Source organism: Sinocyclocheilus anshuiensis, unplaced genomic scaffold (assembly GCF_001515605.1).
Source record: "Sinocyclocheilus anshuiensis isolate Anshui unplaced genomic scaffold, SAMN03320099.WGS_v1.1 scaffold603, whole genome shotgun sequence".
In the NCBI taxonomy this organism is placed as follows: domain Eukaryota; kingdom Metazoa; phylum Chordata; class Actinopteri; order Cypriniformes; family Cyprinidae; genus Sinocyclocheilus; species Sinocyclocheilus anshuiensis.
Window position 1 is genome coordinate 599,283 of NW_015551055.1, and position 24,353 is coordinate 623,635.

Sequence of the window (24,353 nt, forward strand, 5' to 3'; positions counted from 1 at the left end):
ACAGCAAAAATGGCTGCCCACTGCTCCGGGTGTGTGTGTGTTCACTACTCACTGGGTTAAATGTAGAGCATAAATTCCGAGTATGGGTCACCATACTTGGCCACACATCCTTTTTCTTTCCTTTCCTTTCCTTTCCTTTCCTTTCCTGTCATTTCCTGTCCTTTCCTTTCCTTTCCTTTCCTTTCCTTTCCTTTCCTCCTATCAGAGTCACACAGACATTTACACCGCGCTCTTGCGTTTATATATATATATTTTTTGTTGCGCCAATCAATTTAATTACTTCACATATGAACCAAAGATCCGCACTCAAACTTTTTTAAATCTGCGAGTACATTTTATTTTACCTTCCTCACCACATGGTAAACACAAAAGTTTCGGCTCTATGCCTTCTTCATTGTGATAGTTTCACACTATCAGGGTCCCACACTGTCATTTTACAGTACTTCCAGGCCTGATCCGCCACTGCTAAGGGGATTGAGCATGTGTGTGTGTGTGTGTGTGTGTGTGCGTGCTGTGACTGGACTGGGATGAAGCCTTGGGCAGACAAATGTAGTCTTACACACACATGTAGAAAGACACACTCAATCCAGCATCTATGCCTCTCAGGGACGCCTCAGGAAATAGAATCAAATAATGCTGACCAGAAATCATCGCAATTTGCCACATCATATTTTCTGGTTGAGAGAACTCCCTTCTTTTTCTGTCTGTCTCTTACTTTTCTCTCTCACCTTCTCTCTCCTTCTCACACCCCAATTCTTTCAGTTTTCCTCTTCCTCTCTGACATTAAGTTTGCTTTCCTGTCAGTTTATCATAACTAATAATGTGATAAATAATTTTAGTAAAAAGATAGTAATTTTTTTCATCAACATATCCAGTAAGATATTAAAAACATCCTTAAAACAAAAACAGATGCAAAATTGTGTAAGATAATGCTACTCCTGAATTAGGGTTAATTCATAAGTGTTTATTTTTTTAGTTTAAACCTAAATATCTCTATATTTCAATTTTATCAATAATTTTTTTAATAAATATATTTTATAATATAACTTCTCTCGTTCTCGCATTAGATCCTATAACTATCAGGCCACAATTGAGAGTTCTACAGTGACATTACAACATTGAATGTCTCATGTCAGATTATCAAAATATGGAGCCAAAAACTCAGAAATGTTTGAGTAAAAATATCTGTCAAGTGATTTTTGCAAAAATATGCAGTTCTGTGATTCAAAACATTTGATTTCCTGAAAGGAATGATTCATCCCAGGTATGCGCTGTTATAAGCCCACTTGTCTTATAATCAATTAATACAAATTATAAGTAACGTGATCACAATATATTTCAGCAATAGGACATAACTTGTTTCCATCCCAAAATCTAATTTTTGAAGAAATTTTTATTTAACCAGTTATTCCTGACTACTGTAGATACATGATGGATTCATAATACCCCCAGTACTACATTGTGGACCAATGACTAATCTGGGCAATGACTGACCTTGATGTCTCATCTTTCTCTTAAATCACTCACACCTGATATGCATAAACTGACATATTCATGAAAAGATAAGCAGTGATATAATGGCTCATCTATGATAATGGATGAGGAGATGATTACACCAGGACTCAAGAAGAGGTAGCTTAAAGCTGGAGTGTGTCAGTTAAGGCTTATGTATATATATATATATATATATATATATATATATTCAACAGAACACCTATTCAACAGAAATGTAAACACAGCGAAAACACAATGCAAACAGTCAGTTATGTCTTAAACAGTAAACAGACAAGAGAAAGTAAAAATCGGATATGTGCACTAGGTCTTACAGTGTAAATGCAGTCTAAAAGAACTGCTGCTATCTATGATGTAGCATTAACTAATCCATATTGACATTGGAAGAAAAAATCAATTGCAATTGGTGGATATCTTGTTAGATTAAAGAATGTTGGACAATAGTTCATTTTATTTACAGAATCAGTATTAATGTATTATATTGAATAATCATGTAGACCATGCCAATAATTTAAGTAATTTCATTGTACTTTGATTACTTTCTTTGTTTTGATACTTTCTCAATTTGACATTTGATAACATTTAATCTTTAGGTGTGTTCAATATCATTATCTTTTAGGTGGGTGTGGTATCGAAATTGGTATCGAGAATTTCACAGGCATTGCTATTGACTACAGAAAATTGGGGTTATATGACTAAAGACCTGTTCACACTGACTTCACTCACATTTTGTAGTCACTCCTGAAATGTGCTGCTCATTTGCATAAAGTTACATTTGTTACTTTGCTGCGTCACTGGACACACTTGCATCCTTTCTCCAGCGGTCGATGGAAGTCGGCCATTCTCTGCTGAATGTGAATGGGAACGTGTCGATTTGATTCAAAATCCAATTCGATAATATGTTTTACTCAGATGTACGTCACAATACAAAAGTTAAAAATCTTCAGTAAATCTCAAAAAGCATATCCATTTTCATACTGTGCATGACTGTTCATAATGACTGTTCATAATCGAGACCCTAGTTGTTTCTGCACATTAAGTTGGGACAGAATAAAGTACTGTGACAAACCTTTTACCATTAAAGCTCTTAAAATGCAGACAAAAGAAGTAAAAGAAAGAAACAACAACTTTTTTTAAAATCAGAGATTATTGCAATTATCAATGTCACTTATGTTTTCGGTGACACTAAAAACAGTCTAAAAATCACTGAGTAGACTTGCGTTTAACAAGGCATAGTCTTACATAAAGATCTGTTTCTTGAAGGGATGCTCTTGAAATCAGGTCAAGCCCCACACCCATGTAGCCTCAGTTCAATCTCAGCACACTGTCTGTGCCAATAGCCATGGTACCTCTTCTAGGCCCTGCATTTGTTTATCAAATTGCATGATACAAATCTCCCCACTGCTCCAACAAACCATTTGCATTGTAAATACCACTCCAGAGGAGAGGAGGGGAAGAGAAGAGAAAGAAGATTTTTTTTCTGGCCATGCTCCTGAGGGCAAATATAAGAGAGATATACTTTCGTCTTGCATAAGCATATCAAGTGTTGAGATCACATAATAGTCCCTAAGAAACTTTATCTTTCCAGCCCACAGAGCAAGAGATGAGAAGAATGCAGAATGTTAGGAAAGAAAAAAACTTAATGGTTGCTGTAGAGAATTTACAGAAAAGTGATGGCTGTGTTACCTGGAATTCAATGCCATAGTTCTCCCTGCAGAAGTCTCGTAGTTTGGGATAGACATGTTCTTTCAGAGCATTTCTTTCTGCTTCTGTATCTGTGACAGGAAACACAAATAAACATGAATATTAAGAGAGGATACTCAGAGGACAGAATTTTAAACCTTTATCTGTAAATATTCATAAATCTTTGTTTGTATATGTCTGTAAATCAGTTTATTCAGATTTTTCAGTACAGTGTTGGTACCATGGAAGAGTGATGGTCTCAGATGTTAATATCATGCTACTTTGATATACCATATACTCAACAATGTTATTTTATTATTATTTTTATACTATTATAGTATTTATTAATAATTTAAATTAATTTGTATATTTTCAAGTTGCATTTTATTTTTAGTTCACATTTTTAGTCAATTTATGTGCTTTCGTCAGTTTTTAATTTTTAGTTCTTATTTTTTTCAATAATTGTAGTACTTCAGCTTAAACTTTTATCCCAACTAGTTTCCAAATTTAACATTTTTAAATTTCTTATTTTTTTTTAAGTTTTTACAAAACTTAAAAACTTTTTTTTTAAATCTAATCGTATTATCTCAGCTGTGTTTCAAATAATGATTTTTAGTATTCTTTTTAGTTAGCAACAAGAACACTGAATGATTACCATAGTAATGCATCATGGTATTAACATGGTGCTTTAAAGAATACTATGGTGTTTCTGTGATACATTACCCCCCCAAAAAAACAGAGATTCCCCGGCTTACACTGTAGTCACTACTGTTCTCTGCTGCTAGTAGCAGAGCAAAAACAAACACAGTGTCTGCGATCACACTGACAATCTGGAATTCAAAACATGGAAATAAACAGGAGGTTGCAGGATTTTGAAAATGTAAAACAAAGACATATAACATAAAATAAGAAATATTCAAGATAGTATATATATGAGAATATGATTGTGAGGTTTGAAACTAACTGCTGCAGTTCATGCAGCTTGAGTGCTGCTGCCATTAAAGCAAAATATATTCTGAAATTAATTTTAATTCTCCAATTTTGAATGAATTTGTAGTGAATAAAATGCAAAATGCAAAAATAGCAGCATTTACTAGTGGCCTCAGCATCTTGCACTCAGCAGCAGTGTATATTGTTGAATATTACATGATACATTTTGACCCCACTGAAGCACGGTTTCCTCTTCTACTTGTCTGCATCAGTTTGCTATTGTGCAGGCTCTCCATTGATAGTTGATATTGCGACAGAGAACAGAAAAAACTGACTGGAGAGCTCTCTGTGGAAGATGAGGCCAATCATGCGTCTAAACCCTCTTGACATATGCAGCCAAGACAGCGTGTCACAGCTCACTACAGCATCTCTATCTGTGTCAGCCTAGTTCCGATTTTTGGGGGGTTGAACAGCTCATGTGCCTTTCAAGTTTTAAATCTTTTATAACTGTCCATTCTGATCTTTTTTTGGGCTGTCCTATAAAGCATCTAATTTCAGTCTGTTACTTTTCCCTCACAGTTTTCCTGTGCCATTTTTGTTGTTTTCTCAGTAATAAATGCTGTGGTGAAACTATCTGGAGCTTTTGTTTCCCCAGCCACTCTCTTTTGAACCGGCTGCCTTGATAACTTTCAATTCTCTTATCATGTCTTCCTGTACTCTTTCAACTTGTTTTCACCCCAACAAAACTAAACATATGAAAGCAAGACAAGCACTTAAAAACATCTCTTGAAATTGGCATTAAATGAAAATTCACCCTATCTATTTTTGTAAATGTTTGTTGTCATGTGAAAATATTGTAAACAATTCACCTGTGCATATGTTTTATTCTTAAAAAAATGTTTGACCTTGTAATGTTTAATCAAAACATCATATCTGGACCTTCCGGCAACTTACTTTCAACAGATCATAAGTCACTCCAAATGCGCGTTTATTTCCACAGAAATATTACGGACATGTTAAATATCACTGTAGTCTATGTCTATATTTCGTAACATATGATGCCTTCAACAAAAAATTCTCATTAACTGGAACATTAAGTGATAATATTTCAAAGTGCTTTCTGACATTTCGACAGATAACACGTATTGTATTCATCCTCTTTAAAAAACATTTCAGTAAACACTGCTAACAGGGGTTAACAATTACATTTTAAAGCATTCATGTGAAAACAAACTTGGAAAGAGACGTGATGATTTGGGGAGAAAAAAAAAAGAGATTCTTAGTGCAGTCCAGTGAATTATTAATCGGATATATCCCAAATTAAATGTGCAGTATATGGTGTCTTCTTTCATATATATTTTTAGATTGGAATACAAGGGAAAATGAAAATAATCAGGAAGAAATTAATTTAGCAAACTAAAAAGAGCTTGTTCCACAGATATTCTTGCTATACCATATCACGCTAAAATATCAAGCGTTGCATTATTCTTCTGCTGTCTGATAATAGAACATGAGTGAAAATGTACAGCTCATTCAGTCAAACTCATGGATAAGGATTATTTGTAGCACAATTTTATTATTTGAAATGATTTGTTTCAGTCTTTTTGAGTGGAACTTCCACAAACCAGAAGTGCCTTCTATAATCTAAAGCGCAGTGGGCTCGTTAGGAAAAAGGTGCATTGTCAATATAGTGTAGTGATACCTGAAGCACAGCTCACACAGATGTCACTTTCAAACCAAGCAGCTTTCTGTTGTCAACACTGCAGTTTTGCTTGGCCAACTTGAAACCGCTGTGAAATCTGCATGGTGAAGTCTTTCATCCTCACACAAAATTCACGATTCACAAATTCACAATTGTGTGACTTCCTTTTGAAATAAATGACTGTATTTTGCCCATAACAATTCACCAAACAACAGTAAATGTACCTGCACCATTAGACCTTTATTATGACACAGGAGCTTAAAAACTGGAAAGGTTCATTTCAAAAGGTTTGTTGTGGTCTTATCATTCGTTCAAGGCTGAAATGATCTTCCCACATGTAACAAACCATCCTCAGAGCAAAAGAAACCTTTAGACAGCATTATTGTCAAGTTAGTAGACAAGACACGCATAGACTGGCAAAACACCAGGGAAAAGCACCTAAGTAGATACCTTCATATAGTCATAAATAAATTAACGTGCCACACACTGGGGAGCACTTTAAACAGTGCATTTGCATAACAGAATGAAGCTTTCAATATGTATCCACCTGGAAATTGTGTCAAAGATATAAGGTTTGAAATATGCATAGAGAAAAAGAAAGGAAGAAAAATAGAGAGAAAAAAAAAGAATAAAAAAAAAAACACCAGCTATATGAGCTGCTGTGCTGGCCTCCACATTTACATGTGGCATGTTTGAAATGCCTGACATGATTGATGATGATAAAAAAAGATAAAGAAAAGACAGAAAAAAAAGGATAAGAAAGGGTGGAGGGAAGGTGGGTAATGCAAATAGCATTACTGAACCAGATTGATTTGAAGGAAGGAAGGGAAGTGAGGAAAGACAATGGAGGGAGTCATGAAGGGGTGAGAGAAATAAATGACTTGAACAAGACTTATAATTTCTATAATAAAGCCTCGTAGCCCCAATCAAAGCTCTGAAGGACTGATGTACAGACGAATGAGATTTTCCAGGCTCTTTGCATTTAAAGTGAAAATGAAATCAAAATGGAACCTATATTTACATTAAGTGCATGATCCAGGGTTACACACTCTAAAAAATGGTGGGTTAAATATTACACAGAATACATGCTGGGTTATTTTGACCCAGCTTGTAGGGCTTTATACATTAAACAAATTTGCTGGGTTGTTTTTTGACATAGTGCTGGGTCAGTCAACCTATTGAAGGTTTTTCAACAGGAAGCATGAAGCCGGAACCAGGGCTATCATACTGGCTGGACATAATGTCGACGAGTGAGGTAACACTGCAAGTCGAGCACCTGGTTTCTGAATCCAGCAAAGGTGTGCTCAAAGAGGACCTACCTTAGAGAGGACAGAAACACACAGGTCCCGGAAAAACACTGCAAAGAAATCTCACAGAAGGATTATACACACATAACCACCTTGTGACATCTGATCTGTCAGACATTTAAGTTTCAACCCATCAAACGCATAGCGCGACCACAGCTGCGTTACTAGCACGCTGGATCAATAGCGTTCCTATTGTAGTCAGTGGAGTGCATGGAAACTTTACATATAACAGCGAAGTCGCATTGTGTTTCAGCCCTGGTCACGCATTCATTTGGTGGGAGGTGAAACTTCCATGGTGTCGTTTGTAGAAGGCTAGCATTCCAAGCAGACGTTGCGACGTACATTTAAACAAAAAAGGAAAAATGTGACACTACAGACATTTTCCTATTTTTACAGTAAGTTTCCCCTCAGGAAGTTTTCTCTCAGGACAGAACACAGAATGACCATTGACAAATTTTTCCTGTTTTAACCGGTTTGGCACAGACTACCCAATGCTGGGTTACACTGACCCAGCACTGGGTAGGTATGTGAGGGAGTTCATCATTTGTATTGACAGTAAACCCCAGCAGCTGAGTTACAGAAAAACTACCCAGCAACTATGTTAGAAAATAATGAAAAATAACCCAATAAAATGATCCAACAGGCTGAACCCAGCATTTGGGTAAAAAAAAAACATTTTTTTAGAGTGCACTTTTTAGATGTTCAACTAACTATAAGCAACTTTGTAACTACATGGCAACTAATACACAGCTAACTCTAATTAGAGTATCAGTAGACTGTTAGGTTAGGGCAAAGACTATAGAATACCCAACATGTGTCTCTCATATAGTTTTGAATGGGGAAAAATGCAACGCTCAATATAATCATTCTATCAAAGGAAGCCCCGCCTTCTGAATAAAAGAGCCAATCACTAATCCGTAAAGTCATTGCGTCCCGGTTACTAAAAAAACATTCTGCATTCTGACACGTGCGCTTAGGACTGCGCATGCACAATGGCTGGTCTAGCCTGAAAAATAAGCATTTTTATTTGAGCCAAAAAAAACAACATTTATGAGACAGTTGTTGTCAGATTTCATTGGTGATTTCAAATATGAAATTTAATCGTAAGCTTGGTGAACAGTTTTGGAGAATTTGATGTTTCCCCATTCAAAGAGATAGGAGCTGCACTTGCATGCCTGGGAGGCGTTTCAAAGATGGCCACTGAGTGAAATGACTTGCCTTAAAGGGACTTTGGTTAGGGTTAGTAGAATAAGTTGACATGTAATTGCAAAGTTACTTACAGTCAGTAGAATGGGGGACCATCAAAATAAAGTGTTAGCAGATTTTAAGCAGATTGTCTACTAATACTAATGACTGGTAGCTGACATGCAATTGAAGTGGACTATCAAAATAAAATGTTACCCATTCCAGGACTTAGAGGCTGTTCTCACACAGAATACGTTCTTGTGTCCATCTGTTGTTTTTAAATTTTTTTTCTATGTAAACATATGCTAAATGTTAGATTTTTCACCATTATAATGTATCATGCTGTTTTTAGTGTATCTTATGTGCATCTGAGTTAAAAACAGCTCAAAACCCTGTTTCGTGACACCTGCATTTTAGTGCCATTCTGTTGCTCTCCATCTATCATTTTTAAATGCAATAATGCATCCCATAGGATTTATTATTATTATTATTATTATTATTATTATTATCTTTTATCAAAAAGGAAAAACTAATGTCACAAATCCCTACCCTCCAACCACCAAAAAAAAAAAAAAGATATTGTGACCACAGAATTAGTTCCCAGAACTTAATTTTTTCTTGTTTTAGTTAAATCGTGGCCACAATGTTTGAACTAAAACAAGTTAACAAATCAGTGCACTGTTAATTTTGAGAGCAAATTTTTATTTAGTTTTAGTAAGTTTTTTAACTAAAATGCCATTAAGTTTTAGTCATATTTTAGTCAAATTAATTGTTTATTTGTTTTAGTTTTAGCTTTAGTCGACTAAATATCATAATATTTAAGTCGACTAAATCTAGATTTAGTTGACTAAAATCTAATGGTTTTATTTACAGTGTAATGCATTTATTAAGAATTTCTGTAAAATTTCAAAACTCATTATATATTCCTGAAGAAAATATCTATTAACCTGGTAATATGAATGATATTAAGGTTTGAACATTCAATATAGACACAGATTTAAAGGGATAGTTCACCCAAAAATGAAAATTCCGACAATAATTACTCACCCTCATGTCATTCCAAAACCCATAACACTTTTGTTCATATTCAGAACACAAATTAAGATATTTTGGATGAAATCCGAGAGCTTTCTGACCCTGCATAGACAGCAAGGGAACTACCACATTCAAGGCCCAGAAAAGTAGAAATGACATTGTTAAAATAGTCCATGTGATATCAGTAGTTAAACCTTTTTATGAAGCTCTCGGATTTCATCAAAAATATCTTAATTTGTCATGCTCATCAAAATGGACGAATTGACATAATTTTGTGTGTATTTCTCTATTCCGCACAAGAACTAAATTCAGTATTCGTGTGCTGTCAGAGAGGCTCATTTCTGTGTGCGTGATTCGGTTGTGTGCACTCAGAAAACCGGACTGAATTGGGTTTTCTTTAGCTTATGTCCCGCCGGATAGATCAAAGCTTTACAGTTCAAAAGTGCACATCTGACCTCCCAACCACGCAGAAGATTAGTTCTGACTGGATCTCTTCCAAAATCATCCCTCCCTAACATTTTCATCTCATTTTAAAAAACACGTCATAGTTTTTGCCGTTATCATTTCGTCGTTGAAAAAATGTCTGTGACGAAAATTATGGTGAAAATTATTTGGCAACAAAATTAACACTGAATCAGTGCCATGATTTACAAACTAAAACGAGGAAACACATTAGTAGTGGCCACAATTTACAAACTAAATTGATTAAATGAATTAGTACAACATGTCCACTATTTATGAACTAAAATGAGGGAAGAACGTAGTACATCATGGCTCCGAAACAAAAGGGTTTGACTTAGTACAACATTATATATATACAGTATATATAAATGATAAACAAATGAATAAGTGTGGCCACATAAATGTGACCCCTGATAAATTGTGGGAATGAATTATTAATTTTGTGGCCACAATATTTATATTTTCATCTGCATGTCATGTGACAAATTTGCATAATATCTTGTGAGTGGAATCCAACGTTTATTTGCTAAAATTATTCAGGATTAATTTCTTTCTGCTTTACGTCTAAGAGCTTCAGAAAAGCCCATCAGATAGGAGTCTAACTAACAACACTGTCACAAACGGGTTCTTAAAAGCACATGTGTGTATGTGTGTATATATATATATATATATAGGCCCACATTTTAGAGCTGTATGGTATGTAAGTTTTGATAGAAATAGATGCCACACCACATTAACATAAATGACATTTTAAGATAAAAGCTTTCTATAGTCACTTAGCATGTTCTAAACATGCTTTAATAGTTTATTGCCCCTCATCATTTGGAATCTCAAACTGCAAGCATGCATCTCACTCAATGGTCTGTCCAATCATGTCTATAATTTGGGGTAAAGCTTTTCTGCAGTTGTATCCCAGGGGTTCTCACATGTCTCCAGCAGCATGGGCTCTGAAAGGTTGGTCGCATATAGATGAGCTCAGTATTGATACAGCTGTCTGATGCTGAAGCACAAGACTCTTAGGGATTAGGTGAGGTCGCAAGATGGAGGACGATGGAACGAGAATTGCTCCCCATCAAAGGCGCCTGACCGTATGTGTTTAACGACTGAATGAAATCCCATCTGTGACTAAAACACATTCCTGTTGGCAATCCATTAGCTACATGGCATTAGTAAACTAATTACCACATGCTCAAAGGCAAAATATTTTCTGAATATTCAAAGCACATAATTATCCATCATTATTATAAGCCATTTGAGTATTTTGAATGCAATGCTTATGAAGCAATGTTGCATTAAAGGTTGAAGTGTGTAAATCCTTTCTCTGGTAAAATACTGTCAAAATGTAATATGCAGAGATTATTATAAATAAGCCATTCATAGGATGATACTCCCGAAATGCACTAATAACACATTACTCGGTTTGCTCAAGCTTGCCAACTAGCCTAACACAATAATAATGACTCAACTAAGAAGTTCTATAATACCTGTAGAATGCTAACTGTTAGCATTTCCATTCATCTCAATGGCTATTGCTCGGCTGCTAATTTTTTTTTCTTTTTTCTTTTCTTTTTTTTTTTGAGCCAATAAACTAAGCTGTAAATGCCATGTAACCATTCACTTTGGAGCCTGTGAAAATAAAATCGTGACAATGCTAATTGGCTGATGTCACCAAGAACCCAAACATTCTTATAGTTTTAAAGGTGCATTCAGTAGTTCTTTAACTAGCATTAGCACAACCACAGCTGTTCTTTGTGTACTTTAAGTACTGATACCACAATGCTTTTAGATGCTATACAGCCATCTATTGATATGGTTCAGAATGATTGTTTCTGAGTTTTATGTAAATTACACTGACAGTAGTGAGCATTAGAGAGCGGTCCAACAAAAAAAGAAGCAACTTTGGCATCACTTAGGATTTTCTCTGCCATCAAATCTTTCCACCTTGTGTATGCTGTACCAATGTTTATGTTTTTTTATGCCTTTGTCTGTTTTTCTGTCTTCTCGCTTCAGACCTTTTTTGCTTTTTCGGACATACAGATACTGATTTGATTTCCCCATTGTCTTTGTGGCTAAAACACAATAATAAAAGTGTGTTCCATTGTTTTGTTTTTTTGTTGCTCTTCTCATCACCAAACAACACTATGTTACTAGTGTATCTACAGAGTCGGCAACTTATGAGTGTGAAACATTGCAGCAAAATAGAGGGGGTTACCCAAACCAAAAATATATTAAAAAAAGCAAAACAAATTTTTATAGAAAACTATTGTCTCAACCAGTCGAAATTTGGTCAACCTAAAATTTAAGTGGTTACCATACAATCTTATCAACTAAAATTTGCTAGTATAACTTTTATAAACAAAAAGGAGTATAGAGGTTTTAGCCCAGCATTTAAAACAGTGAATGCACTATAATAAATCATATTTGCTAACTCCACACATGCTGTTACAACACAGCCAATGGTCCTTAAGGCAGAATTAAACTCTTGCACATAAAACTTTAGTCACCCTTGGTTATCCTAGAGACAAAAAACAAACAAAAAAACAAGCATATCAATGTTATCACATTAATTTCACATTAAAAGCCTCAATCTCAACCTCAGCAAGACTCCAGCAACTACTGTCCTAACTGCCCCTAGTAGACCCACTAAATCACAGAGCTGACTTCTACAATAGCTCTAACACAAATTGGAATCATTCCTCTCCAGTTTAGGCATGTATAAGAGTGAGACTTGTAAGACTGTTGGACAACAAAGAGTTGTTATGAGTCCGTGTGTGCAAGGCCAACTCCCTTTTTGTAATTCTGTGATGTATAAATTGCCCCCTCTAGTGCTTAGGGGGGAAGAGCATTGCACCAAAGCCCAGCTGGCTCGTTCAGTCAATGAAGGTATCATTAATTCTACCTTGACATTAGTGCTGAACGGTATACCGGTTCATGCCGAATACCGGTGTTTATTTTTGTTATGATATGAATTTTTAAAATACCGCAATACCGGTGTATGTCGCTTAATTAAACAACGTTCGGAACGCGACACTGTTTGAAAGAAGTCCCTTTTCACTGTTGCACTGTGGTGAGGGAACAGCTGTATGTGTTACTAAGCGTGAAAGTTCCGAAACTGAAGCTATAGAACTAATAAAACCTGATGACACAGAAGAACTCATCCACAATATCCACATTGACCGCCACAAATATCCACCGCCCCTGCCATCAGCTTCCGTGTCTCACACACACACGAGCGCAACTTTAGCAATAGATTTAGCAACTTTCAGACCCTTTTAGCGGCTTTTTTCCATAGAATATTCATACTGACAAACCTAGCGACTTTTTTGGATAAACCTTAGCTATGGTTCAGTTGGAAGATTTTGCCAGTGCTGTCCCGCGAACGCGAGGTCTGATTTTACCGGAGAAGTGTCACCTCTCTCGGCATCTGTTCTGTGCAGTGAGCGGCAGAGAAGCAGCGCACTGCAGCCGACTAGTCAATAAATGAGTACAAAACAGCGTTTCCTAGCACCTGTTGCTTACTGATTATTTGGAATTATAAATATGAGCGTAGTTCGTCTGTTAATATCACATGCACTTTTTTGTTTGTTGTTTTTTTTAGTTTGTTACTCAGATGCAGGCAGTGCGCTGCATGAGACAAAAAAGTAATATAGCCAAAACAACCTCATAGCCACTTTTAGTGTAGATGCATGTTGATTTTATCAGACGATGCCGCATAAAATAGGTCATTCTAAGTCAATATACTGCAGTATTTCCTCTCTCAGTCAGTAGAAAATATGGTTAACACCCAGTCATGCATGAAAAAAAAAAACCGTCATGTACCGTGAAACCGGTATAATTTTGGAAAATACCGTGATATACATTTTTGGTCATACCGCCCAGCACTACTTGACATCACATCTGAGTTGTGCATCTACAGGTCCAGTACATCAGATTCTACACTTCACCTCACACTCTCTCAGCACAGAGCATCACCTCTGCCTCTCACTAAAGTATCTTCAAGCAGCTGGCTTTCCAGGGCTGACTGCTTTGACCAAAACAAAATCCCTGTAGTCTTTTTCTATTGCAGTAGAGAAGTGGCTTCGTACTCACTCTCTTTACAATATTCCAGCATGAGCTGCATAAATTAATTGATGAAGTTAACGGCGTAACTACAAATGTTAATTAAATGCAAGTCATTTTAAATATAATTACAATGCACCAACATATACGTACATAATAAGTATATTGTAAAAAAAAGGTAAGTACATAATAGTTAATGCCACCTAATATAAAGTGTGACCAATAATTTTTACATTTAAAAATAATTGTTTTAAATAAATAATTATTCTATTATTTAATAACAATAAACAATGACCTATGCAGCTACAGGTGGAATAAGACAAGGGCACCTATGTTATAGCTGCAGTTTAGATGAGTCTTTATCATTAATCCTCCAACCTGAAAGGTCATCATTTTATTTAAGACATCCTTGACCCAATCTAATTTATTCCCCCGTATCTTCCCTCCTTTCGCTTCATCCTCAATTTTCTGCATTAATTTCTCTTTCTCTTTCTCGCTCCTAACCCATTTTATACTTTCCCTTGGTTTGTTTACTCCTAGATTAGAAGTACTATTTTAAGGTCTCCCTGCAGCCCATATTTAAATCTATGACTGCATATGTGCCGTCTAGTTCCCCTGGCACTCATTAAATCTGAGGTCAATTCTAAACAGCACTGGGTTTAAGCCTTAAGATGTAAAAATGAGCAATCAATGGTGGGAATGATGACCCATCAATGATTTCTCAGGATAGGAGCAAGAAATTCCCACTCTGTTAACCACTTTCCCATAGCCACAAGCAAGTTGAACACTGAGAGCTCCCTTATTTTAATATTAGAGACTGAAGAGCAGCACAATATTTTGTGTAACGGTTGCTTGGCCTGTGTTTTTGTGGAACATTGAAACCTGTGTTCAGTGCTGAGACAGACGGCTCCACTAACTGCTGTCACTGCAGCTCTTGTCAAAGCACACGGGACAGAGGTCCTGCAGACATTAGCAACGGCCATATCTCTGAGGATGGCAGTGTGTGTTATGAAATGGCATGATGTGGAACTGTCATTGGCATCTGAATTCATTACTATAAAATCTGGTTCATTAACACAGTGGATGATAAAGCATGTCTTGCATATCGCTTGTGCATTAACAGGTGTCAATCTAGTTGACAGAACAGAGTGTTCATTGCAAATAGTATGGTCCTTGGGTTCAGGTTATTCTCAAGTTCACATACACACACTTTCATGCACCTATCATGATTAATATGAACTATAAAAATGAAAGATATTTGACCTGAGGAACACTAAATTACACTGGCAGAATATTCTGTAGAAGCTCTAGACACACTTTCAAAAGGTCAGTTCTGTGAGGAACCATACGTTTCTCAAGAACTCTAAACATTACATATATATATATATATATATATATATATATATAAAAACTTGTGTAGTGTAGTGTGTGTAAATATTAAATTTACAGTGTGGGAAAAAAGCTACTGCATGCTCTTACCGTCAGGGTTGGCACAGATGAAGACCCGGACACTCCTGCCCGTGGGGACATGGAACGGTGGGAGCGCAAGGACGTTGCCACTGATGGCTGCTCTGCGCAGAGCAGATTCACGGGGACAGGGCTGCCTGCTGCTCGCTCCGGACGGCCACATGGGTGGCGATTTCCAACACGGCTGCAAACATAATGTTTAGGAACCCAGAACTATGGTTTTTAAATACTGAAGGGATTGAATGGATGAATGTAAAAACAAAAAGTTTCTTTTACTATTGTCAATAGTGTAGTGATGTATGAAACTTAGCTCACACTGAAGTCAGTTTCAAACCAAGCAGCTTTCTGTTGGTCAATGAAACAAATCCGCTTAGCAACTAAACCAATGTGATGGCAAATGTGAACTGGTTCCTATTCAAAAGCAGTTTAATTTTGTTACACTGTAACACCACTACTGAATATACTGTGCAAAATGTACAACAACCAGTGTAATCTGATTCCAACACAAATGTCTCTTATGAGTCAGTTCTTTTTAGTTAATCAAAAATATAAAGCGTGACTCATGAAACACTGACTTTTATGAGCCGCTTTATTTTAATGAATAAAAGATTGCACTCACACAGTCAAGTGTTTGGAGTTGACAAAAATAATTATAAATGGGTGTGAATCTCTAAAGTTAATGTTTACACAGCAGTTATCATTTACAGTATATCATTTTCTACTCTCACCTTAGTCGTAACCATAGTAACAGTGCCTACATTTGGAATAGCGTACTAGATTTGACAGATGAACTCGCATCTCGATTGGATTTGTTTATTAATTGCTGAGTAAGATTTTCAATATCTTTTAAGGTTTTCTAGAATTTCATCATTATTATTAAATAATCCACTCATATCCACATTGCTATTATTAAATAATCCATGCGTTTGATTTTCAAGGACACTATTCATGCAGTCAGTATGCTACTGTGAATTAAGGCAGTGATTAAAGTTAATATTATAAGGATGGCTGCATCCACAATACTTAAAAGCGTATTTAACAATGTTATTTGATAAACAAGTAAATACTCACAAATTGTACTGCGTGAAGTGACAAACTAATTGTCCAGTATGGTTCCATTTAAACAGCACATGTTTACCTAAATGTGTGTCCTGAAAATTAAAGGGTGGCGACTCGGTTTTAAAATGAGGTTGTCACTGTGGTTAATCTCCGAATTGTTTAAACGTAACTGTATTTAGTACTCCCTTAAGAATTTATAGTTTTATTCTGGAGTTGGGTGAATGATGACAAAAACACAGCGCGGTCAGTGTAGTCGGATTCCCAGATGAATACTATGAGCCAGTTATTTTTAGTTAATCAAAATTGTAATAGCAAGAATGGTGTAGCTCATTTTCCGAACAAATGGTTCCTATGACCTGGTTATTTTTCACTTGATTGCGTTTTATTTCGTACACATCTTGCATCTTTTTTTGCAGTGTCTTGGGCATGAGAGCTGCATTTTAAGAATGCTGTCAAGTTAAAAAGAAATCCCCCCAAATGTTGTACTAAAGGCACATGAGACTTACCATATGCCAACATGTATTTAAAGATACACATTATAAGTTTTGTCAGTGGTATTGTATAAATATGAATGAATGAATGAATGAATGTTTTTAGGTAATTTACTTATACTGTAGTTATGATGAAGTGTTTGATTAAAGTAATTAGCCTATAGGTTTGTGCAAACATTCTTTGATTTCTTATCAAAATTAAACATATTGATGAGGGCAGGGAATGCAATTACATTATTGCATTCCTTTCCCCCTCAAAAGGGGTTTTTATTTTATTTTATTTTATTTTATTATTATTATTATTATTATTATCTAATAAACGAGTTACTAATGGAAACCGTCAAGGAACCAGAATCGCAACCAGAATCGATTCCCATATCTAGTTGTAAATATTGCTTGAGGAATGCCTGGAATTACCATAATGCAAGATCCGCGGGCAATAAGAATTTCCTTGAAAAGAAAGCACACTAGTAGATAATGTACTTTCTTTCTTACTTAAAACCATTTTTCGGTGATAATAATGTAACCAGAGAAAAACGCGTAAATGCAACCGGTCACGAACTGCATCTCCGCACAAATGGAACGAACAATCGATCATTTTCTGTCTCGGCAAACAACGAATCTCAACTGAAGAGAGTTGAAGATTGCCTGTCTTTTAGTCACGTTTCATGTCTTAATATTACACCAGCCGAAATGCAAAACACATCCGAAGACGATAAAGTTGCGCATTGATCGAACAGTAAAGCCATTTCCAAACAAAATAAACTCAGCTGCGCTTCAACACACAACGAATGCAGGCAGCATGCTTGCACAGTAACACACTTGAAGTGCTTACGTTCATCCTCTTCATCCTGAAGACGTATCAGAAAATATCCGAGCAGGTATCCACGGAAATCAGCGGAGACGGTGATACAAACGCCCATTAAATATCTTTGACCGAAAATCAGTCCCGGGGGACCGGGAGAGTGACGGTCGCTGGCCAAACCACGGCGGTCCGCATCCTCCTTGTGCCGTGTCTCATAAAGCACCGCGCACAGCGTTTTCTGTCCGCAGTGCTTGAGGAAAACACAGAGGTGACAGAGATGAGAGTGAGAGTGGAGGGATATTCCTCTCATCGCCAGCTGTCTCTTAATGCGCAGCGGCGAGCAGGAGTACGAGAGGAGGAGGAGGAGGAGCGCTCTGCATTCATTATCAATCAATGCTTCTTTTTCGAAGAGCGCTGGAAGTTTAAGTGAATTGAATTAAACGTAATTTATTGGACTGCATTGCTGCTCGCGCTCGGGGAAATGCTCAAACCTCGCCTATTTTCTTCGCAAAGATGGATCAGAAAGAATGCTATTGTTTCGGCTATTTTCCAGATACAAAGTGCACAGAAATAACAAATACTAAACGATTCTTCTAAAACAAATGAGTTCTTGTAGATTATTGACTGCCCTACTGAGAAAACGTCTTCCAGCCTGGTCAAACTGGTCAGCTGGCTGATTTTAGAAGGGTTCTGGTGAGGCTTGAAAGTCAGCTTAAACCAGCTAAAACAAGCGGTTTAGGCAGTTTTCGTCAGCAAGGTGATCTGATGCGCTCTGCTTTTGGGAATGTAGAAATGTCTTGCTTGTTGACTTTAAAAAGTAAAGTAAGTCAGGCCTATGTAACTGGTCATTTGTGCCCACAAGACTACAACACATCCAGGTCAAATGCAACCAAAATACATGCAATGAGTTTCGGCAAAGATGTATTTTTTTATGTCTATCTATCTAATTGTATTTTTCCTATATATCTATCTAGGTTTAGATGAAAATCTGCAATCATGTTGTGGCTTCAAAATCAAACCGACAAAAAAGAACAAGTGAGTTTCACCAAACACATGGTTATTTAAGGCTATTTAATCAAACATGAGATTAGTTAAGATATATTGTTAGTTAAAATAAGTAACTTACTGTTCTCGACAATAACTGTGCTGTTTCCCCTCTGGGTCCTGTTGGCACTGTGCTCTAATATAAAGGACCAGACCCTCTGCGTGAGGCACACATGAACACTGCAAAAGCAGAGGTTCTGAATCTGGCAACCAGCAGTGGCTTAACCTTTCTTTCCTTCCCTCTTCCGGTAAAGCTGTAATCCCTCCAAGGTGGAAGGAACTACCCTCTTCTGATTCCAGATCTGTTTTGCAGCCCCTCTCGTTGTGGTGTAGGCCATGTTTGGCTTGTTAATGCTGATCACAGAGCAGTGTGAAAGATCCTAATCTCTCATATGCTGAGCGGTGTGAAGCTAATGTGGTGGGGTTTTGTTTAAACAGTCCCAGCATGATATGGGCAATTAGGGAAAGTGAAAAGTATTGACACACACACACACACACACACACACACATACACACACACACACGTTTTATATGGATCCTGCTTGAATGATTGCAAAAATGCTGAAAACACTGCTTTGAGGTTTTGTAGTAACAGCACAAGTTTGAGCACAATTATACACACATACAGCCTTCATTCTGACCATATAATCTACATCTGCAATAATGTGGTGTATCATTATGCGTCATTACAGAAGCAGCCATGCAAAGAGAACAGCTCTATAGGGACAATGCGGCCCTTATGACTTATGGTTATCTAATCAGACTCAAGGTTTTTTTTTTTTTTTGCCACACCAATGAATTAAGCTTTTGAGAGTGCGAGAGCATCCTGAAAATACACTTCCAGAATATATTTGTTTGTTTGCAGTAATGCAAATGCCTTGCAAATGGAGATATAATTTGTATAAAATATGTATGTGCTATAGCAGAGAGAAGTGAGATATAGCATAAGTAGGCATATGTGTGTGTACACATATGCATGTTTGTACATTCATCTGCGTATACCGACATTGACAGCAGAGACACCCACTAGCCAATGAGACCCATAAATCAAAGCCCAACTTTGTTTTATATGGATCCTGCTTGAATGATTGCAAAAATGCTGAAAACACTGCTTTGAGGTTTTGTAGTAACAGCACAAGTTTGAGCACAATTATACACACATACAGCCTTCATTCTGACCATATAATCTACATCTGCAATAATGTGGTGTATCATTATGCGTCATTACAGAAGCAGCCATGCAAAGAGAACAGCTCTATAGGGACAATGCGGCCCTTATGACTTATGGTTATCTAATCAGACTCAAGGTTTTTTTTTTTTTTTGCCACACCAATGAATTAAGCTTTTGAGAGTGCGAGAGCATCCTGAAAATACACTTCCAGAATATATTTGTTTGTTTGCAGTAATGCAAATGCCTTGCAAATGGAGATATAATTTGTATAAAATATGTATGTGCTATAGCAGAGAGAAGTGAGATATAGCATAAGTAGGCATATGTGTGTGTACACATATGCATGTTTGTACATTCATCTGCGTATACCGACATTGACAGCAGAGACACCCACTAGCCAATGAGACCCATAAATCAAAGCCCAACTTCCCTTTTCTTCCCCATGCCTGTCCCTTGTCTGCTCAAAAGGCCCCTATACAGCTGCTTCACCACCAGCACATCCTTGCCTCAAGATAACCCCTACACAGATCGATACCCTCAATCCCTGGACAAATGCATGCATATCTTCCATAGCAGGCAAGGCAGGGGCTTTGTCTCCCTCTCTAAATGCATTGAGTGTGAGAACAGTTTGCCCCAGTCTGAGAGTGTGAGAGAGTCAAGGTGAAAGTATGTGATCAAAGAGAAAATGTCAGAGGCTTTGTGCTGAAAAGACTTTCATTGATGGATGACCCATTGACACTTTAACAATTTAGGGGAGAATTTAACAGAGTGGAATAGATTTTGGCATGAAATACATTTGCTGGCTGGGTTGAGAAAACTAATTTGTGTGGACAAAAGTATTCAGACTGACATAATTTCGGGTCATGTTGTGAAATGTTGGGGGTGTTTCATAATGCAGTTTTCTTGTTATGTTGGATTATTGAGCCACTTTGTCTCCTGTTATAAAAGGCATTAGTGTAATTTTGTTTGTCATGGACTTCGAAAAAACTCCAAAACACAGAAACATTTTTGCATTCTTGTTCTTTGAGAAAGAAACATGGAGAGTTTCAAGAGGAACTATTTTAACACATAAGAATGTATGCAATTAATAGTGTTGTCTGCAATCTGTGCTATTCAGCAGTATGGGAATTCTGTGGATAATTCAGAACCATGGACAGCACCCTAACGCTAGAGCAGAAGCTTACAACCTTCTGGTCTCCAAGTAGAAACCAGGAACAGAATAATGACATGCAACAAGGTGAAGTTTGGTGAACTCAGCCTGGCATCACTAATGTAAAATAAAACAAATCACTCCAATTATAATCAACAAAGTATTCTACAACTGGAAACGCGTGGTGCATGTTCAACTGACAAGCATCTTGTTTCTTCACATCATCAGCTCCAGCCACTTCATTCCATTTACTTACATTTATAGATTTCTGTTTAATTCTGATAATTATTTTCATGTTATGGCTGATTAAAATTCTATATTTTGGACTTTTATTGACATTTTGTTGTGTTATTCTTTCTTCCTGTTCACCTGCCCTGTTTAGTTCTGTTGCCCTATTTTCCTATTAGTCCTGATTTGTTTCTTTGTTTACTTATGATTTGCAGCTGTCACTCATTCATTGGTCTCCTTATTTATACTCCCTGTTCTGTTCAGTCGTTGCCTGTAATTTTCTTTACCATTGTGTGTGGTACGTTTGTGTACGTATTGTGTGTGTGTATTCCTTGTAGATTTATAATTAAAAGACTATTTTTGGATTATACTCCGTTGTGTGCTTTAAATAGCACTACACATTACAGAATAACTGGCCAAGAAGTGAGTATTTGCAGTGTTTTTCTTTCTTTTTTGTTTTTTTTCTCCCCTCTCCCCATGGACCTACCCGCCATTCAGCTGCTCTGCCTGGAGCAGAAGGTCAGTTCGCTGGAGGACCATACAAGGGACTTAGATCTGGCATGCCTTACACACTTTCCTGACCGCTCGCTTTGTGTTTTTTACCACCTCCAGCGGCTCCGTCTCCATCACTCGTCCCCATGGTGTCATCAAGGCCTTCTCCACCATGCCTCCTCCCTCCCTCGACTCCACCATGGGCCTCAGTCCTGGCTGTTCTCTGGATCTCCACCTGGCTCCTCCTTCTCCTGGCTCCTCCCACCATCAGCTGCACCTTGGTCTCTCCATCCACCTTCTATTCCTATTAGTCCTGATTTGTTTCTATGGTTACTTATGATTTTAAGCTGTCACCCATTCATTAGTCTCCTTATTTATACTCCCTGTTCTGTTCAGTCGTTGCTGAACAGAACAGTGAATGGCCACAATGGTCAATCAGCTGTGTTTAAGAATCCGCTCAACAGTGCCCAAATGTTAGCGGGAAATTGAATTTTTTAAAATTACAGTACTGACTGGTATCGCGGTTGGTACTTTTAACACTAGCTGGGACCGAAGATGGTTCGCCTGACCACGGGAACAAGGGAGGTTGGAACCCCAGGACGCACTGCCCAGGGAAGGAATTCAGACCAATGGTGCTGTTCACGGCTACAATAAGATCGGAGATATCTGCCAATTTCTTGGCTTAAACGCTCCACCTGCCCATTTGACTGTGGGTGATCCTGACGTGAGACTAATATTAATATCAAGGTGCTTATAGAAGGCTCTCCAAACTTAAGAGGTGAACTGGGTTCCTCTGTCACTGACGATATCTTCAGGGATGCCATACACCCGAAAGACATGATGGAACAATGCCTGAGCCGTTTCCATGGCTGTAGGGAGTCCATTTAATGGAACCAGACGATATGACTTGGAGAAGCAATTAATGATACTAAGATTGCAGTGAAACCATTGGAAAGGGGCAGATCTGTGAAGTCAATAGAGAGATGGGACCAAGGGCATTGTGGAATCGACAGTGTTTGAAGGAGACCTGAGAGCAATTTTTTGGGGGTCTTGGATTGGGCACAATCTTGGCAGGATTTAACTTAGGTAGTGACATCTTTGTTCATCGAGGGCCACCAGAATGAGTTTTGAAATAAACAGAGAGTACGAGATATCCCTGGGTGGCCTGAACTTATGGAGGTGTGGACTCACTGCATAACTCTATGACGTAAGTTTTGTGGTACATACTGTTTGTCTGAAGGGCAGTTGACAGGTGCTGGTTCTTGTATTTGCGCTCGTTGTATTTCGTCCATTATATCCCAAGTGACAGGAGCAAAGACGATAGAAGGAGGGAGTATGGATTCAGGTGTGAGGTTTTCAGTGGGGAGGTCGTACTGCCTGGTTAGAGCATCTGCCTTAGGGACCAACAAGCTTGATAGGGTTCAGATGTTTGGCACTCTTAATGTATTCAAGGTTTTTATGGTCCGTGATGACTTGAAAGCCTCCATTCCTCGATGGCTGCTTTCATGGACAGGAGTTATTTGTTTCTCACCTCAAAGTTTATTTCAGCTGTTGTTAACTTTCTTGAGAAGAATGCACATAGATACAGTTTACCAGGTTGGCCATGGCGTTGGGAAAGCACAGCTCCAATCGTGGCCCAATGGATAGAGAGTCGGACTTGTAACTCGAAGGTTGCAGGTTCGAGTCTCAGTCTCAGGGATTGTAGGTGGGGGGAGTGAATGTCCAGCGCTCTCTCCACCTTCAATACCACGACTGAGGTGAGACCCTTGAGTAAGGCACCAAACCCCCAACTGCTCCCCGGGTGCCGCAAGTGAGTCAGATGTTCGTTGACCGACTGGAGTTTAGCGAGCTGCTCTTGGTAGCCTATCAATACCTCACTTTGATAAGTGAACGCCGCTTGCAAGTTTGAAACTTCCACTGAATTCATTGGTGGCGAAGTATTCTGTAACAATGAGGCTGAGGCTGAGTTAGAATCCATATGCGGAAGTTTATTAACAGCAGACTTGATAAACAGAAACGTGAAGACAGGCAGAGGGTCGAAACCAAAGTAGCAGTCCAATCCATCAGCATACACAGGGGTAATCCAAAAGGCAAAGGTGAGCAGGCAGGCAAAAGATCCAAACACAAACATCAGTCCAATCAGGCTATCAAAACAAAAGGGATAATCCAGGCAATCGAGAAACAGGGAATGAGGCAGAATCATACGCAAGACAGGCAGGGAGATAACAGGGAAAACGCTCGGTAAGGCAGTAGAACTGGCAATAATTTGTAATAGGCAAACAGATGATGTTGTAGGGATTTCTATCATGAACTGACACTGATATGCCCCTATCAGCCATCATGAGGTCTGGATTAATCCAAAAAAAAAACGTTTTAATTTTGTCCACCAAGACACAAAAATAAGTCACTTTAGAGCGCACAAGAGAGAAATGAGCGTGTCCCTTGTTTTCCTCTGAAAGGCCTTAATAGTTCGATTTGTTGGTGCGTGTTCCACCTCCAAATTCGTCTATGATAAATAAATCTCCCGGCTTGACCATTAACCTAGCTAACTAATGCTCTTGCCATTTAATT

The 24,353-nt window shown here is 37.7% G+C and overlaps 1 protein-coding gene and 1 long non-coding RNA gene across 2 annotated transcripts in view; one reads left to right on the forward strand and one right to left on the reverse strand.

Moving 5' to 3' along the window:
* Positions 1 to 17,872, reverse strand: part of LOC107661962 (NACHT and WD repeat domain-containing protein 2-like) — a 59,069-nt gene extending 41,197 nt beyond the window's left edge. The window contains exons 1-3 of the mRNA XM_016451787.1: positions 17,728 to 17,872; positions 15,355 to 15,526; positions 3,199 to 3,287 (exon numbers count right to left, since the gene is read on the reverse strand). Of these exons, the coding sequence (XP_016307273.1) occupies positions 3,199 to 3,287; positions 15,355 to 15,526; positions 17,728 to 17,742 (276 nt within the window). The 5' untranslated portion in view covers positions 17,743 to 17,872. The remainder of the gene's footprint in view (positions 1 to 3,198; positions 3,288 to 15,354; positions 15,527 to 17,727) is intronic.
* Positions 6,803 to 24,353, forward strand: part of LOC107661963 (uncharacterized) — a 22,651-nt gene continuing 5,100 nt past the window's right edge. Inside the window, exons 1-3 of the long non-coding RNA XR_001631158.1 lie at positions 6,803 to 6,814; positions 7,531 to 7,533; positions 9,667 to 9,673. This is a non-coding gene — a long non-coding RNA (uncharacterized LOC107661963). The remainder of the gene's footprint in view (positions 6,815 to 7,530; positions 7,534 to 9,666; positions 9,674 to 24,353) is intronic.